General features: G+C 45.3%; 1 protein-coding gene across 1 annotated transcript; it reads left to right on the forward strand.

Annotated features, from left to right (window-relative positions):
• The first annotated feature begins 5,932 nt into the window (after positions 1-5,932).
• On the forward strand, positions 5,933-9,168 carry LOC129864047 (14-3-3 protein eta-like). Its single transcript, XM_055936596.1, has 2 exons — positions 5,933-6,378; positions 7,704-9,168. The coding sequence occupies exons 1-2, from the start codon at positions 6,292-6,294 to the stop codon at positions 8,355-8,357; spliced, it is 741 nt and encodes a 246-aa protein (XP_055792571.1). The 5' UTR covers positions 5,933-6,291; the 3' UTR covers positions 8,358-9,168.
• The last annotated feature ends 7,592 nt before the right edge of the window (positions 9,169-16,760 follow it).

Raw genomic sequence — 16,760 nt, forward strand, 5'->3', positions numbered from 1 at the left:
CCATGAGGTAATTTTCTGGAATTTTCCAAGCTGTTTAAAGGCACAGTCAACTTAGCGTATGTAAACTTCTGACCCACTGGAATTGTGATACAGTGAATTATAAGTGAAATAATCTGTTTGTAAACAATTGTTGGAACAATTACTTGTGTCATGCACAAAGTAGATGTCCTAACCGACTTGCCAAAACTATAGTTTGTTAACAAGAAATTGCTGCCAAGTTGATAGTTGATACAATGTTTCAAGTTCCTTGCAAACAGGCAATGTGATTTATTTTCTACCTGCAGGCTGCAATGTTTTTCTTTGTTGGCTTTATGCAGGCAATTTTTACATAGTTGGCAATATAAGTCACTTTTAGATTTGTATAACTTTCATTTATGTTTAGACATCATTTTGATGACTCACATGACAATGATTTTGAGATAAGAAGACTTTATTATAAAATAAACTGTTTCACAAAAATGTGCATATGACAATCATAAACTGGCACGCAGATCAGGTGAATTGGTAAGATAAATTGGCATTCCAAATGGAAAAGGTTGCCAACCCCTGGTGTAGCCTAATACCAGCAGCTCCGGGAGTATAATGGCAGACTCTGGGAAGGCTAACAGCAGCGGGAGGAGGAGCTCCGGGAACAGGTTTTTTTTCTTCTGGTTAGGCTATCTTGATCTCTGGCTCTCTCTGGAGTCATTTGTGTGTCTTAATTATTTGATCAGTGTGCTTAAAGCATCATACAAGCTCAGTAGCCTACATATAATGGATTTTATTTAAAACACATAGGGTGTGTCTATACTGTATATGGAAAAATACATGTTTTAACATTTTGACCAGTCGATTGGTCGAAAGAACAGACGACCAACGATTTATTTTGGTCAGGGACAGCCCCGGTTTCTACAGTCTGTTGAAGGAAGAGCCACAGACAAAGGAGGTCAGTCAGGGGCTGGGACCAGTGGGACTGCAGCCCATGCAACATGGGGCACAGGACACAGTTTACATTCAAATCAGAATGTAAACCTGCTTTCTGTAGTTAAAATGTTCAAAATCATGTTTATAATTGTAAAGTGTTATGTTAATGATGATGTCATAGTTAACCATGCTTTTTATGTTTGCGTTTACAGTGGACAGTCTGGTACTGGAGGCTTATATCTGTCCTCATCCTCCACCCTGATGGAGATACTAGAGGACATAAAACACCCCACGTAAGACCCTGTGTGAGGGTATGCGCACATTATGCGTGTTAGAAAGTGTGTTGATGTGCACCACAACACATACCTCAAGTGTTTTAGGTGTGGTTTGTTGTCTCTGCAGTTAGATGGGTGTGTTTGCGCTACTGTTGTGTCCCGTTATGTGATATACAGGACAGATGGGTTTGAGCTACTGTTGTTATGTGATATATATATAGGACAGGAGTGCAGCTTCTACCTGAGCAGAAGCGCCTGTCCCCTAACTGCTTCATTAGTGCTGAGATCGTCCACTGGCTGATCAACAACGTAGAGGGCGTGGCCACACAAGGAATGGCTGTCGACATCATGCTGGTAGGCATTCGTTTATCTGTCTTTGGTAGAGTATGGGCCAGATACACACTGTATATAGTAAATGCAGAATTTGTGCGTTTGTCAGGGCCTGTTTGGCTTGGAGGAGCTGTTGGGCTACAACTGGGCCTACAACACCTTGCTGACCAAGGCCTGGAGGACGGGCGTGCTTGGGGACAAGAAGTTGGCTGACCGCCTGCTCAGGGACTTCACTTTTCTGTGCAAACAAAGACGAGGCTGGTCAACTTTTGGGACAGCTGCCGGGAGAATATGAATACTAGTGCGCAGTATTGGAGAGGGGGAAGTGAGGTGAAACTGAGAAAGAGACACCTCTATTGAAATGGGGATTTTCTGTATGAAATAAGTCTGCATTGGCTGCAGTGATGAGGTTTGTGGAAAGAATTCTCCTCAAGAAAAACTGTGTCACCCTCTGTGTGCTGTGTCCCTCTCTGTGGCAGGACTTGTGCCTTGCATCTAGGTCAAGGTTCTCCCAAGATGTACTCTTAAGGAGCGTACCGTTACTCTTTGGGGTCCAAAGATCTTATGTTATTTTCAGAGGTATACTGGCACTGGCAGCCAAAACAGCCAAATACTCCATCTAAACCACAAGAGACTGCTGATAGGAGAACAGCTCATAATCATTTCTGGAATGGAGTGAATAGAATGGTATCAAACACATAGAAACCATGTGTTTGTGTTCAATACCATTCCATTCCAACCATTGCTAAGGTGCCACCGGCCGCTAGTGATCTAGACATGAATCGATTCTAAATTGGGATACAGTTCTAGAAACATAAAGCATATTACTTTCATATCACATCAAAATAATTTAATAAATGCAAAATATACACTTACTGTACAGTGCTTTAACCGGCTTTATCAAAGTTACAGCCGACAGTATTTTTCAGTGACAACATGTTTCTGGCGGGCTTCTTCGGATCATGCTAGATAGCCAATTAGCACAAGTCTTCTGTCTGTCTTCCGTAAATACATGCTGTAACTTGGAGATATGGCTGTGGGGGACCCCTAACCCTATATAGGTGTGTATCAATTTAACCTTTTGTTTTTTGAAAATTATTTTCTCGCTGATATGTAAGGTAAGGTCTGAAACCGTACGGCAAGCGATGTGCGTTAATGTTCAGACCGAGAGTCGGGCCTCTTAACAAAACTCCCCCGTACAGAGGACAACTTTGTCTAATAACTCTTATGTTTAATGTAATGGAACTGATCTAGGGCTAGGTTAAGGTGAAAGGTCAAGTGCTGTGACGGTTGATATGAAGGCTATGGAAAGATTGAAATTGCATACTCCTCGTCTCCTTCTTAACACACATTGGAGGTCAGAGAGGAAGAACCTCTGGCTTTCTCATCCAATGAGTTTTGAGAAGGAAATGAGGAGAGAAGACGCGAGTAGTATGCAATTGATGTCTTCCCCATGCCTGAAGAGCAGAGACCCTAATGAGCTGCTACTCTTTTTTCAAGTCAAGTGAATAATAAAGAATAACTTTTTTATTTATTTATTTTTGAAACTTTTATTTCACCTTTATTTAACCAGGTAAGCTAGTTGAGAACAAGTTCTCATTTACAACTGCGACCTGGCCAAGATAAAGCAAAGCACTGCGACACAAACAACAACACAGTTACACATGGAATAAACAGTGTGTGCAAATGGCATGAGGAGGTAAGGCAATAAATAGGCCATAGTAGCGAAGTAATTACAGTTTAGCAAATTAACACTGGTGTGATAGATGAGCAGATGATGATGTGCAAGTAGAAATACTGGTCTGCAAAAGAGCAGAAAAGTAAATAAAAACAATATGGGGATGAGGTAGTCTAACTAGTCTAACTAATCTAAACCTGGTAAATGTGTCTACATAATGTGTCCAGGAGTGCAACTGTGTGACATTTAAAACGTGTACTTTGAGGAGTATTCATGCATTATTTTGTTGCAGAAATTAATACAAAATAAATATCAATAAATTATTAGGTGGTCTGTTCAGGATGTCTATTTTCATGAGGATAAGGTAATGTCAGTTTCCTTTCTCTGTGACTGGTAGCTAGACGTTCTGCTACATAAAAAAATACACTGCTCAAAAAAATAAAGGGAACACTTAAACAACACAATGTAACTCCAAGTTAATCACACTTCTGTGAAATCAAACTGTCCACTTAGGAAGCAACACTGATTGACAATAAATTTCACATGCTGTTGTGCAAATGGAATAGACAAAAGGTGGAAATTATAGGCAATTAGCAAGACACCCCCAAAAAAGGAGTGATTCTGCAGGTGGTGACCACAGACCACTTCTCAGTTCCTATGCTTCCTGGCTGATGTTTTGGTCACTTTTGAATGCTGGCGGTGCTCTCACTCTAGTGGTAGCATGAGACGGAGTCTACAACCCACACAAGTGGCTCAGGTAGTGCAGTTCATCCAGGATGGCACATCGACGCGAGCTGTGGCAAAAAGGTTTGCTGTGTCTGTCAGCGTAGTGTCCAGAGCATGGAGGCGCTACCAGGAGACAGGCCAGTACATCAGGAGACGTGGAGGAGGCCGTAGGAGGGCAACAACCCAGCAGCAGGACCGCTACCTCCGCCTTTGTGCAAGGAGGTGCACTGCCAGAGCCCTGCAAAATGACCTCCAGCAGGCCACAAATGTGCATGTGTCAGCATATGGTCTCACAAGGGGTCTGAGGATCTCATCTCGGTACCTAATGGCAGTCAGGCTACCTCTGGCGAGCACATGGAGGGCTGTGCGGCCCCACAAAGAAATGCCACCCCACACCATGACTGACCCATCGCCAAACCGGTCATGCTGGAGGATGTTGCAGGCAGCAGAACGCTATCCACGGCGTCTCCAGACTCTGTCACGTCTGTCACATGTGCTCATGTGCTCAGTGTGAACCTGCTTTCATCTGTGAAGAGCACAGGGCGCCAGTGGCGAATGTGCCAATCTTGGTGTTCTCTGGCAAATGCCAAACGTCCTGCACGGTGTTGGGCTGTAAGCACAACCCCCACCTGTGGACGTTGGGCCCTCATACCACCCTCATGGAGTCTGTTTCTGACCGTTTGAGCAGACACATGCACATTTGTGGCCTGCTGGAGGTCATTTTGCAGGGCGCTGGCAGTGCACCTCCTTGCACAAAGGCGGAGGTAGCGGTCCTGCTGCTGGGTTGTTGCCCTCCTACGGCCTCCTCCACGTCTCCTGATGTACTGGCCTGTCTCCTGGTAGCGCCTCCATGCTCTGGACACTACGCTGACAGACACAGCAAACCTTTTTGCCACAGCTCGCATTGATGTGCCATCCTGGATGAACTGCACTACCTGAGCCACTTGTGTGGGTTGTAGACTCTGTCTCATGCTACCACTAGAGTGAGAGCACCGCCAGCATTCAAAAGTGACCAAAACATCAGCCAGGAAGCATAGGAACTGAGAAGTGGTCTGTGGTCACCACCTGCAGAATCACTCCTTTTTTGGGAGTGTCTTGCTAATTGCCTATAATTTCCACCTTTTGTCTATTCCATTTGCACAACAGCATGTGAAATGTATTGTCAATCAGTGTTGCTTCCTAAGTGGACAGTTTGATTTCACAGAAGTGTGATTGACTTGGAGTTACATTGTGTTGTTTAAGTGTTCCCTTTATTTTTTTGAGCAGTGTATATATATAACAGACCTGATAATATACAGAAGTGTGTCATACACCTCTTGTCCAGTATCCTTCTACTCATCTGCTTGCCATAGGGTCTAGTTACAGCGTCATGTCTCTGGCATACAGCTTTAATCAAATTGAAGTCAAAAGTTGATTAATTAAATGTAGCTAACCCTAGGCTTAGCAGAGTTGCCAAAAACCGGAAGCATCTGGTTTTCAGGGATACAGCTAATTCAACCTAGCTTCATAAATTATCCTAACCAGCTACGTCCAATTTAGACAAAAGCTGTATCCCTTCTAGACTAAACCAAGTTACAGGGAAGAGAGGATGGAATGTGAAGTGTTTTCCTTTTAGGGATGGATGAAGGAGGAAACGCTTCTGAGCAACACAGAGGTCTTTTGCACCTTTCAATGACGTTTATACATTACAATGATTGGCATAAGTGGCAACATAGCTACCATTATTCCCCTATAATGGCTTTGGGACTGGGCAGATGTGAGTGAAGGCACTGCTTTTGTCCTCCATGTTCTCCTTGCCATCCTATGTTTGTAAGCTTTCCTTCCATGTCCATACTATATGTAAGAACTGGAGAGGTAACTCTACCTAGCACCACCAATGATATACAATATACACATCATTGGCGCCAACCCTACACGCACGCGCCCTCAGTTGCTGCAACAGCTCGAGGATGCAGTACGTCGCACTGCGCATGCACGCTTGGTACGTACGTTTCTATTTTTAGAAAGTGACGTCATCATGAAATATCAGCGGCAGCCTTCGGCCCCCACACCGGATAGACTGGATTGACTGGACGCTTGCAGTAGCACCACAGGCCGCAGTAGCCATCAGTTAGAGATAGAGAGGGTTTGGAGCTGTCACTGATTGTCTCCCTTCTAATTTGCGCCTCAGACATTAACAGAATTGCTTCACCATTGTTTTAGCTAGGTCTTATGTAAACGGGTATTTCAGAGAAAATCCGCAGTTACGTTTGATGTGCTGTTTATAGCGGTGGACATCAGCAGGAAAATACACATCCGTGTATTCGAAAGCAATTGTCGATAGCCTGCTTCCTGTATCGTGGAACTGACTGCCCGACCTTCGGCACATCAACAGCGACGATGGCAGATAGAGAGCAACTGATCCAGCGAGCCCGTATGGCTGAGCAGGCAGAACGGTACGATGACATGGCCTCGGCGATGAAACAGGTACTAGAGACGTCATCGTTCTGCACAATGCATCTCACATGAAATAATTACATAATGTGATAATCATTGATATCAGTTTGTAACAAAGGTCATCAGATGACATCATTCAATGGTCATACCATGTAGTATCTTGCTAACTACGGTAGCTAGTTAACTGGGTTTGTCGTCTTTACTTTATAAATAATTTCCAAAATTATCTGCATAATCAAATCAATGTGAAACCTGGTGCACACATCAATGTTATTTTGCTTCTGTTACTGTTATTTTGTCATATCGTTTTGAGAAGTGAATGTAGTAACTAACGACCTAGTTATCTATATCTAGTTAAGAATGAAACTGTTGGTGGTCTGGCTTCGTGGCTAGCAACGACTGGTCGATGCAGTAGCACCAGCCAAAATGAACATAGGCACACATTGGGTGCGTTCGTTCACTAGTTACAGCACTTTGGGCTAGGGAATAAAACTAGCTAGCTAGTCCAAGCTTGAAAGCTGGTTTTACATGACCTATAATAGCTTAACTAAGATAGTAATGGTCAACTTTATGCCAGACAGAGAAAATGTTCTTAAATAACTAGCAAATATGATGGTGCAAATGTATGAAGGACCAGATTTTGTGCCTTTGCGAACGCACCCACACATATCCTGTCTGCAAGAGGGTCGTCACTTGTTACCACAGCCACAAATGGCTAAACCCTGCCTAGTTCTACAATTGATCTTCTTAAAATCTGATTTTAAACCTTAAGTACACTACTAACCTTATGCCTAATCCTAACCTTAAATTAAGACCAAAAAGCACATTTTTGTTTTCATCAATGTATGATATAGCCCATTTTGACTGTGGTAACTAGTGACAACCCTGCAAGGTCAGCTGTATTGATGCTGATGGGTACATTTTCAGCGATTTGATTTAAATGCATCCGGTTGCTCAAAAGACATAGAAGTATCTTTATATAATAAAACAAAAAGTCTGGTTCAATCAAGCACAGCTTCATTCCCAAACACAGCATACTGTACATCTCCACCTAGACATGCATGCACCCTGCAACTTCACACCTTTGTCATTGTGAATGTTTTTGGTCCTCCCAATGTTAGGCCAATTTCTTAGATTTATAAAAAGTATATGATATGGTAGCATTTTCACATCCTGTCAACGTTAATAATATTTAAAAAATGCCATTTAGCAAACACTTTTATCCAAAGTGACTTCCATTCATGCGTGGATACATTTTAAGTATGGGTGGTCCCTGGAATTGAACCCATTATCCTGGTGTTGCAAGAGCCATGCTCTACCAGCTGAGCTATTTAACACTTCTATGTCCTCACCAGGTGACTGAGCTGAGCGAACCTCTGAGTAACGATGACCGCAACCTGCTCTCTGTGGCCTACAAGAACGTGGTGGGGGCCCGGCGGTCCTCCTGGCGCGTCACCTCCAGCATTGAGCAAAGGGCCATGGCCGACGGCAACGACAAGAAGCTGGAGCTGGTGAAGGCCTACCGGGAGACCATCGAGAAGGAGCTGGAGACGGTTTGCCAGGACGTGCTCAACCTGCTCGACCAGTTCCTCATCAAGAGCTGCGGAGAAGACCAGCTGGAGAGCAAGGTGTTCTACCTGAAGATGAAGGGAGACTACTACCGCTATTTGGCCGAGGTGGCCACAGCCGAGAAGAAGACCTCCGCCGTGGAGTCCTCCGAGGGAGCCTACAAGGAAGCCTACGAGATCAGCAAGAGCATGGCGGCCACCCACCCCATCCGGCTAGGCCTGGCCCTCAACTTCTCTGTGTTCTACTACGAGATCCAGAATGCTCCCGAGGAGGCCTGCAGGCTGGCCAAGGAGGCCTTTGACGAGGCCATTGGACACCTGGACAATCTGAACGAGGACTCCTATAAGGACTCCACCCTCATCATGCAGCTGCTGAGGGACAACCTGACCCTGTGGACCAGTGACCAGCAGGACAGCGAGGGGGGAGAGGCCCAACCCTGAGACCACCTCCTACCCCCAGATAGTCTTTAGCTAGAGTTAGACACTCCCCTTCCCCCTATTCTCTACTCTTTTCTGACCTCTTCTTCTCTATTCCATCAATTTTTTTCTCTTCCTAATCGCTCACCTCTTTTTCTCTTTGTGCCATTATAATGCTCAAATAAGGCCTCATCAGGAAGAATCTGTTCTCTAGTGGCCTGTCGTGTTGTCCTACATTCTCACCTCTTCCCCTGCTGCTGCATTCACCTTCTCATACGGTCCTCCTCAACTCTCTCCCTCTTCTCTGTCCTCCAAGGCTTTCTGTCTCTGGCCCACTTTCTTTGCACTAGTGCTATTTTGTTTTTATTATAGCCATTCCATCCCCTCTTCAATAGTTGGTATTCAAGTGGCATTTCCACAGGATGTTCTCGTGAGGACAATCTAGTATCTATCATCATGATGGATGTCTGTAATGCTAATTAGGGAAAATGTTTCATTATTTTGCACAGCATAGTACAAATGTCACTATTTACCAGAATGTTGTTGTGCTCTCCTCCTTGACTTGTACTGTTTCTATGCCCCCCTGTCACTGTAAGATGTCTGTCTGTTGTTCCTCTCTATTTCCTGCCTCTTGCCCTTTCCACTTTGCCCTCTGACCTCTGTGTGCACTGTTAGCCCCTGTGAACGTATTCCAGCCATCTGTCTTGAAATGTCCGTCTATGAATGTTGATGGGACAGTGTCTGGAGTTTTCAGTTGTGCAAGTACATTTGTTTATTATTATGAATCATGCGTTGTCATTAAAGAATGCCATTAAAACATTACCTATCATGGGAACTTGTGTGGGTTTATGCCCTGTGCTTCGGAGTAATTTATAATTGCAACAAATGGCCTTGATTTCTGTCTTCGGTGTGCTGTTTTATAGTGTGTTTGTGTGGGCATGTGTACATGCTTTGTGTGCAGACATGCGTGTGTAGCCTATTCTGTGGGAATTCTTGGATGAACAGCATGATTGTGCGCATCAGTCGCTGTGAGTGAAACTGGCCCTGCAGTCATGAGCAATTTGGTCATGATGTGTGTTTCTTTTCTCATTCAGGTATTACACACACATACACTGATTTTGTTCACTGTGTGTTTTTGGTGAGGATGTTGCTCTCATGGTATCCCCCCCCCCGATGGACAAAGTCAGAATGGGTATCTTGGTGCAGTATACATTTCCAATTAATTATCGACACACCTTTTATATTTAACTAACTTAACCATTTGGTTAAAAAAAAAAAAAAAAAGGCTAGTAATAAGTCTAATACTACCCATTTTTGTTTTCTGTTGCGAATGTTTTGCTTTCATGTGCCCAACTGAACAGAACCCTGGCTGGTTTCACCACCCTTTTTTGAGCCTTGAAGGCTCTTTTGTCCTCTGCATTTAACCATCTTCAGCTCAACTCAATAGTAACACCTAGTGATGGTTTTTGGTACTTTTACTCTCCTAACTACAGAGTTTATAGTATAACAGCTCTAGTAAAGTAATACACACTACCATTCAAATGTTTGGGGTCACTTAGAAATGTCCTTGTTTTTGAAAGAAAAGCTTTTTTTTGTCCATTAAAATAATATCAAATTGATCAGAAATACAGTGTAGACATGTTCATGTTGTAAATGACTATTGTAGCTGGAAACGGCAGATTTTTAATGGAATATCTACATAGGTGTATAGAGGCCCATTGTCAGCAACCATCACTCCTGTGTTCCAATGGCACGTTGTGTTAGCTAATACAAGTTGATCATTAGAAAACCCTTTTGCAATTATGTTAGCACAGCTGAAAACTGTTGTCCTGATTAAAGAAGCCGTAAAACTGGCCTTCTTTACACTAGTTGAGTATCTGGAGCACCAGCATTTGTGGGTTCGATTACAGGCTCAAAATGGCCAGAAACAATTAACTTTCTTCTGAAACTCGTCAGTCTATTCTTGTTCTGAGAAATGAATGCAATTCCATGCAAGAAATTGCCAAGAAACTGAAGATCTTGTACAACGCTGTGTATTACTCCCTTCACAGAACAGCGCAAACTGGCTCTAAACAGAATAGAAAGAGAAGTGGGAGGCCCCGGTGCACAACTGAGCAAGAGGACAAGTACATTAGTGTCTAGTTTGAGAAACAGACGCCTCACAAGTTCTCAACTGGCAGCTTCATTAAATAGTACACGCAAAACACCAGTCTCCAAGTCAACAGTGAAGAGGCGACTCCGGGAAGCTGGCCTTCTAGGAGATAGTTCAGGCTTTGAAATAGCTGAGATAAAAGCACAGGGTCGGGATTGAAGCATCAGGCGATACCAAGATAGGAGCATTTACATTACATTTACATTTAAGTCATTTAGCAGACGCTCTTATCCAGAGCGACTTACAAATTGGTGCATTCACCTTATGATATCCAGTGGAACAACCACTTTACAATAGTGCATCTAACTCTTTTAAGGGGGGGGGGGGTTAGAAGGATTACTTTATCCTATCCTAGGTATTCCTTAAAGAGGTGGGGTTTCAGGTGTCTCCGGAAGGTGGTGATTGACTCCGCTGACCTGGCGTCGTGAGGGAGTTTGTTCCACCATTGGGGTGCCAGAGCAGCGAACAGTTTTGACTGGGCTGAGCGGGAACTGTACTTCCTCAGAGGTAGGGAGGCGAGCAGGCCAGAGGTGGATGAACGCAGTGCCCTTGTTTGGGTGTAGGGCCTGATCAGAGCCTGAAGGTACGGAGGTGCCGTTCCCCTCACAGCTCCGTAGTCAAGCACCCTGGTCTTGTAGCGGATGCGAGCTTCAACTGGAAGCCAGTGGAGAGAGCGGAGGAGCGGGGTGACGTGAGAGAACTTGGGAAAGTTGAACACCAGACGGGCTACGGCGTTCTGGATGAGTTGTAGGGGTTTAATGGCACAGGCAGGGAGCCCAGCCAACAGCGAGTTGCAGTAATCCAGACGGGAGATGACAAGTGCCTGGATTAGGACCTGCGCCGCTTCCTGCGTGAGGCAGGGTCGTACTCTGCGAATGTTGTAGAGCATGAACCTACAGGAACGAGTCACCGCCTTGATGTTAGTTGAGAACGACAGGGTGTTGTCCAGGATCACGCCAAGGTTCTTAGCACTCTGGGAGGAGGACACAATGGAGTTGTCAACCGTGATGGCGAGATCATGGAACGGGCAGTCCTTCCCCGGGAGGAAGAGCAGCTCCGTCTTGCCGAGGTTCAGCTTGAGGTGGTGATCCGTCATCCACACTGATATGTCTGCCAGACATACAGAGATGCGATTCACCACCTGGTTATCAGAGGGGGGAAAAGAGAAGATTAATTGTGTGTCGTCTGCATAGCAATGATAGGAGAGACCATGTGAGGATATGACAGAGCCAAGTGACTTGGTGTATAGCGAGAATAGGAGAGGGCCTAGAACAGAGCCCTGGGGGACACCAGTGGTGAGAGCACGTGGTGCGGAGACAGATTCTCGCCACGCCACCTGGTAGGAGCGACCTGTCAGGTAGGATGCAATCCAAGCGTGGGCCGCGCCGGAGATGCCCAGCTCGGAGAGGGTGGAGAGGAGGATCTGATGGTTCACAGTATCAAAGGCAGCCGATAGGTCTAGAAGAATGAGAGCAGAGGAGAGAGAGTTAGCTTTAGCAGTGCGGAGCGCCTCCGTGACACAGAGAAGAGCAGTCTCAGTTGAATGACTAGTCTTGAAACCTGACTGATTTGGATCAAGAAGGTCATTCTGAGAGAGATAGCAGGAGAGCTGGCCAAGGACGGCACGTTCAAGAGTTTTGGAGAGAAAAGAAAGAAGGGATACTGGTCTGTAGTTGTTGACATCGGAGGGATCGAGTGTAGGTTTTTTCAGAAGGGGTGCAACTCTCGCTCTCTTGAAGACGGAAGGGACGTAGCCAGCGGTCAAGGATGAGTTGATGAGCGAGATGAGGTAAGGGAGAAGGTCTCCGGAAATGGTCTGGAGAAGAGAGGAGGGGATAGGGTCAAGCGGGCAGGTTGTTGGGCGGCCGGCCGTCACAAGACGCGAGATTTCATCTGGAGAGAGAGGGGAGAAAGAGGTCAAAGCACAGGGTAGGGCAGTGTGAGCAGAACCAGCGGTGTCGTTTGACTTAGCAAACGAGGATCGGATGTCGTCGACCTTCTTTTCAAAATGGTTGACGAAGTCATCAGCAGAGAGGGAGGAGGGGGGAGGAGGGGGAGGAGGATTCAGGAGGGAGGAGAAGGTGGCAAAGAGCTTCCTAGGGTTAGAGGCAGATGCTTGGAATTTAGAGTGGTAGAAATTGGCTTTAGCAGCAGAGACAGAAGAGGAGAATGTAGAGAGGAGGGAGTGAAAGGATGCCAGGTCCGCAGGGAGGCGAGTTTTCCTCCATTTCCGCTCGGCTGCCCGGAGCCCTGTTCTGTGAGCTCGCAATGAGTCGTCGAGCCACGGAGCAGGAGGGGAGGACCGAGCCGGCCTGGAGGATAGGGGACATAGAGAGTCAAAGGATGCAGAAAGGGAGGAGAGGAGGGTTGAGGAGGCAGAATCAGGAGATAGGTTGGAGAAGGTTTGAGCAGAGGGAAGAGATGATCGGATGGAAGAGGAGAGAGTAGCGGGGGAGAGAGAGCGAAGGTTGGGACGGCGCGATACCATCCGAGTAGGGGCAGTGTGGGAAGTGTTGGATGAGAGCGAGAGGGAAAAGGATACAAGGTAGTGGTCGGAGACTTGGAGGGGAGTTGCAATGAGGTAAGTGGAAGAACAGCATCTGGTAAAGATGAGGTCAAGCGTATTGCCTGCCTTGTGAGTAGGGGGGGAAGGTGAGAGGGTGAGGTCAAAAGAGGAGAGGAGTGGAAAGAAGGAGGCAGAGAGGAATGAGTCAAAGGTAGACGTGGGGAGGTTAAAGTCACCCAGAACTGTGAGAGGTGAGCCATCCTCAGGAAAGGAACTTATCAGGGCGTCAAGCTCATTGATGAACTCTCCAAGGGAACCTGGAGGGCGATAAATGATAAGGATGTTAAGCTTGAAAGGGCTGGTAACTGTGACAGCATGGAATTCAAAGGAGGCGATAGACAGATGGGTCAGGGGAGAAAGAAAGAATGTCCACTTGGGAGAGATGAGGATCCCAGTGCCACCACCCCGCTGACCAGAAGCTCTCGGGGTGTGCGAGAACACGGAGCAATACAAGGGTATTGTAAGATCATACTGTGATATTGCAAATGTTATATACTTGTAGACACTGATGCAACTTTATGTGAACAAGATTGTTTGTAGCTGTGATTGAGATGTGACAGATAATTGTTCATGAAAGAGAAATACATATTATATGGATAACTGCACCTCACACATACTCAAGTCTTCACCAGCAACCTGACGAGGAATGACGGAAATAGATATAATTCTATGGAAAGCAGCACCTCATCACACACAGTCAAGGAGGAATGACGGAAGGACAGAGTAATAATTAACCCACTATCTGTGTGTGTGTTTACTCTGTGGGTGAGGTAGCGTTGTGGAGAAAGTACCTTTTTGGTTGACTGACCTTAGAATTAGTTAACTTGTTGAAATAAACCATCATATTGACAGAGGTCATGGACTAGGCTTGCAGTCAACATACTATACTATAGCGATGACCATTAACATACTTCTAATGCTATTATTATTATACTGAACAAAAATATAAATGAAACATGCAACAATTTCAAAGATTTTACTGAGTTACAGTTCATAAACTCTGCAAAAAAAGAAACGTCCTCTCACTGTCAACTGCGTTTATTTTCAGCAAACTTAACGTGTAAATATTTGTATGAACATAAGATTCAACAACCGAGACATAAACTGAGCAAGTTCCACAGACATGTGACTAACAGAAATATAATAATGTGTCCCTGAACAAAGGGGGGGTCAAAATCAAAAGTAAGTCAGTATCTGGTGTGGCCACCAGCTGTGTTAAGTACTGCAGTGCATCTCCCCCTCATGGACTGCACCAGATTAGCCAGTTCTTGCTGTGAGATGTTACCCCACTCTTCCACCAAGGCACCTGCAAGTTCCCGGACATTTCTGGGGGGGAATGGCCCTAGCCCTCACCCTCCAATCCAAAAGGTCCCAGACATGCTCAATGGGATTGAGATCCGGGCTCTTCGCTGGCCATGGCAGAACACCGACATTCCTGTTTTGCAGGAAATCACGCACAGAATGAGCAGTATGGCTGGTGGCATTGTCATGCTGGAGGGTCATGGCAGGATGAGCCTACAGGAAGGGAAGCACATGAGAACATACACAAGGCTGCGTGGCCAGAAGGATTACCAGGACGTGTGCTCCGGGCATGTGTTGACCAACTAGCAGGTGTCTTCACTGACATTTTCAACATTTCCCTGATTGAGTCTGTAATACCAACATGTTTCAAGCAGACCACCATAATCCCTATGCCCAAGAACACAAAGGCAACCTGCCTAAGTGACTACAGACCTGTAGCACTCACATTCGTAGCCATGAAGTGCTTTGAAAGGTTGGCAATGGCTCACATTATCCCATTATACCATTATCCCAGAAACCCTGGACCCACTCCAATTTGCATACCGCCCAAACAGATCCACAGATGTTGAAATCTCTATTGCACTCCACACTGCCCTTTCCCACCTGGACAAAAGGAACACTTATGTGAGAATGCTATTAATTGACTACAGCTCAGCGTTCAACACCATAGTACCTTCAAAGCTCATCACTAAGCTAAGGATCCTGGGACTAAACACCTCCCTCTGCAACTGGATCCTGGACTTCCTGACGGGCCACCCCCAGGTGGTAAAGGTAGGTAGCAACACATTTGCCACGCTGATCCTCAACACTGGAGCTCCCCAGGGGTGCGTGCTCAGTCCCCTCCTGTACTCCCTGTTCACCCACGACTGCATGGCCAAGCACGACTCCAACACCATCATTAAGTTTGGCCCTAAAGGCCCTAAAAATTGTCAAAGACCCCAGCCACCCCAGTCATAGACTGTTCTCTCTACTACCGCATGGCAAGTGGTACCGGAGTGCCAAGTCTAGGACAAAAAGGCTTCTCAACAGTTTTTACCCCCAAGCCATAAGACTCCTGAACAGGTATTAAAATGGCTACCTGGACTATTTGCATTGTGTGCCCCCCCAACCCCTCTTTTTACGCTGCTGCTACTCTCTGTTTAACATATATGCATAGTCACTTTAACTATACATTCATGTACATACTACCTCAAATGGGCCGAACAACCAGTGCTCCCACACTTTGGCTAACCGGGCTATCTGCATTTTGTCCCACCAACCACCCACTAACCCCTCTTTTACGCTACTGCTACTCTCTGTTCATCCTATGTGCATAGTCACTTTAACCATTAATACATGTACATACTACCTCAATCAGCCTGACTAACCAGTGTCTGTATGTAGCCTCACTACTTTTATAGCCTCGCTACTGTATATAACTTGTATTTTTAATATTGTTTTATTTCTTTACCTACCCATTGTTCACCTATTACCTTTTTGGCACTATTGGTTAGAGCCTGTAAATAAGCATTTCACTGTAAGGTACCTGTTGTATTCGGCGCAGGTGACAAATAGGCTTTGATTTGATTTAACTCGGGCAGTTGTTGCCATCCTGTACCTGTCCCGTAGGTGTGATTTTCGGGTGTATTGATCCTGTGCAGGTGTTGTTACACGTGGTCTGCCACCTCGAGGACGATCAGCTGTCCATCCTGTCTCCCTGTAGCACTGTCTTAGGCGTCTCACAGTACAGACATTGCAATTTATTGCCCTGGCCACATCTGCAGTCCTCATGCCTCCTTGCGGCATGCCTAAGGCACATTCACGCAGATGAGCAGGGACCCTGGGCATCTTTCTTTTAGGGGTTTTCAGAGTCAGTAGAAAGGCCTCTTTAGTGTCCTAAGTTTTCATAACTGTGACCTTAATTGCCTACCGTCTGTAAGCTGTTAGTGTCTTTTTTATTTTTTTTATTTTTTTATTTCACCTTTATTTAACCAGGTAGGCTAGTTGAGAACAATTTCTCATTTGCAACTGCGACCTGGCCAAGATAAAGCATAGCAGTGTGAAGAGACAACAACACAGAGTTACACATGGAGTAAACAATAAACAAGTCAATAACATGGTAGAAAAAAGAGAATCTATATACAATGTGTGCAAAAGGCATGAGGTAGGCAATAAATCGAATAATTACAATTTAGCAGATTAACACTGGAGTGATAAATCATCAGATGATCATGTGCAAGAAGAGATACTGGGATCTTAACGACCGTTCCACTGGTGCATGTTCATTAATTGTTTATGGTTCATTGAACAAGCATGGGAAACAGTGTTTAAACACTTTACAATAGAGATCTGTGAAGTAATTTGGATTTTTACGAATTATCTTTGAAAGACAGGGCCCTGAAAAAGGGACGTACATTTTTTTGCTGAG

The sequence above is a fragment of the Salvelinus fontinalis genome, chromosome 10 (assembly GCF_029448725.1).
Source record: "Salvelinus fontinalis isolate EN_2023a chromosome 10, ASM2944872v1, whole genome shotgun sequence".
NCBI classification, from domain to species: Eukaryota; Metazoa; Chordata; class Actinopteri; order Salmoniformes; family Salmonidae; genus Salvelinus; species Salvelinus fontinalis.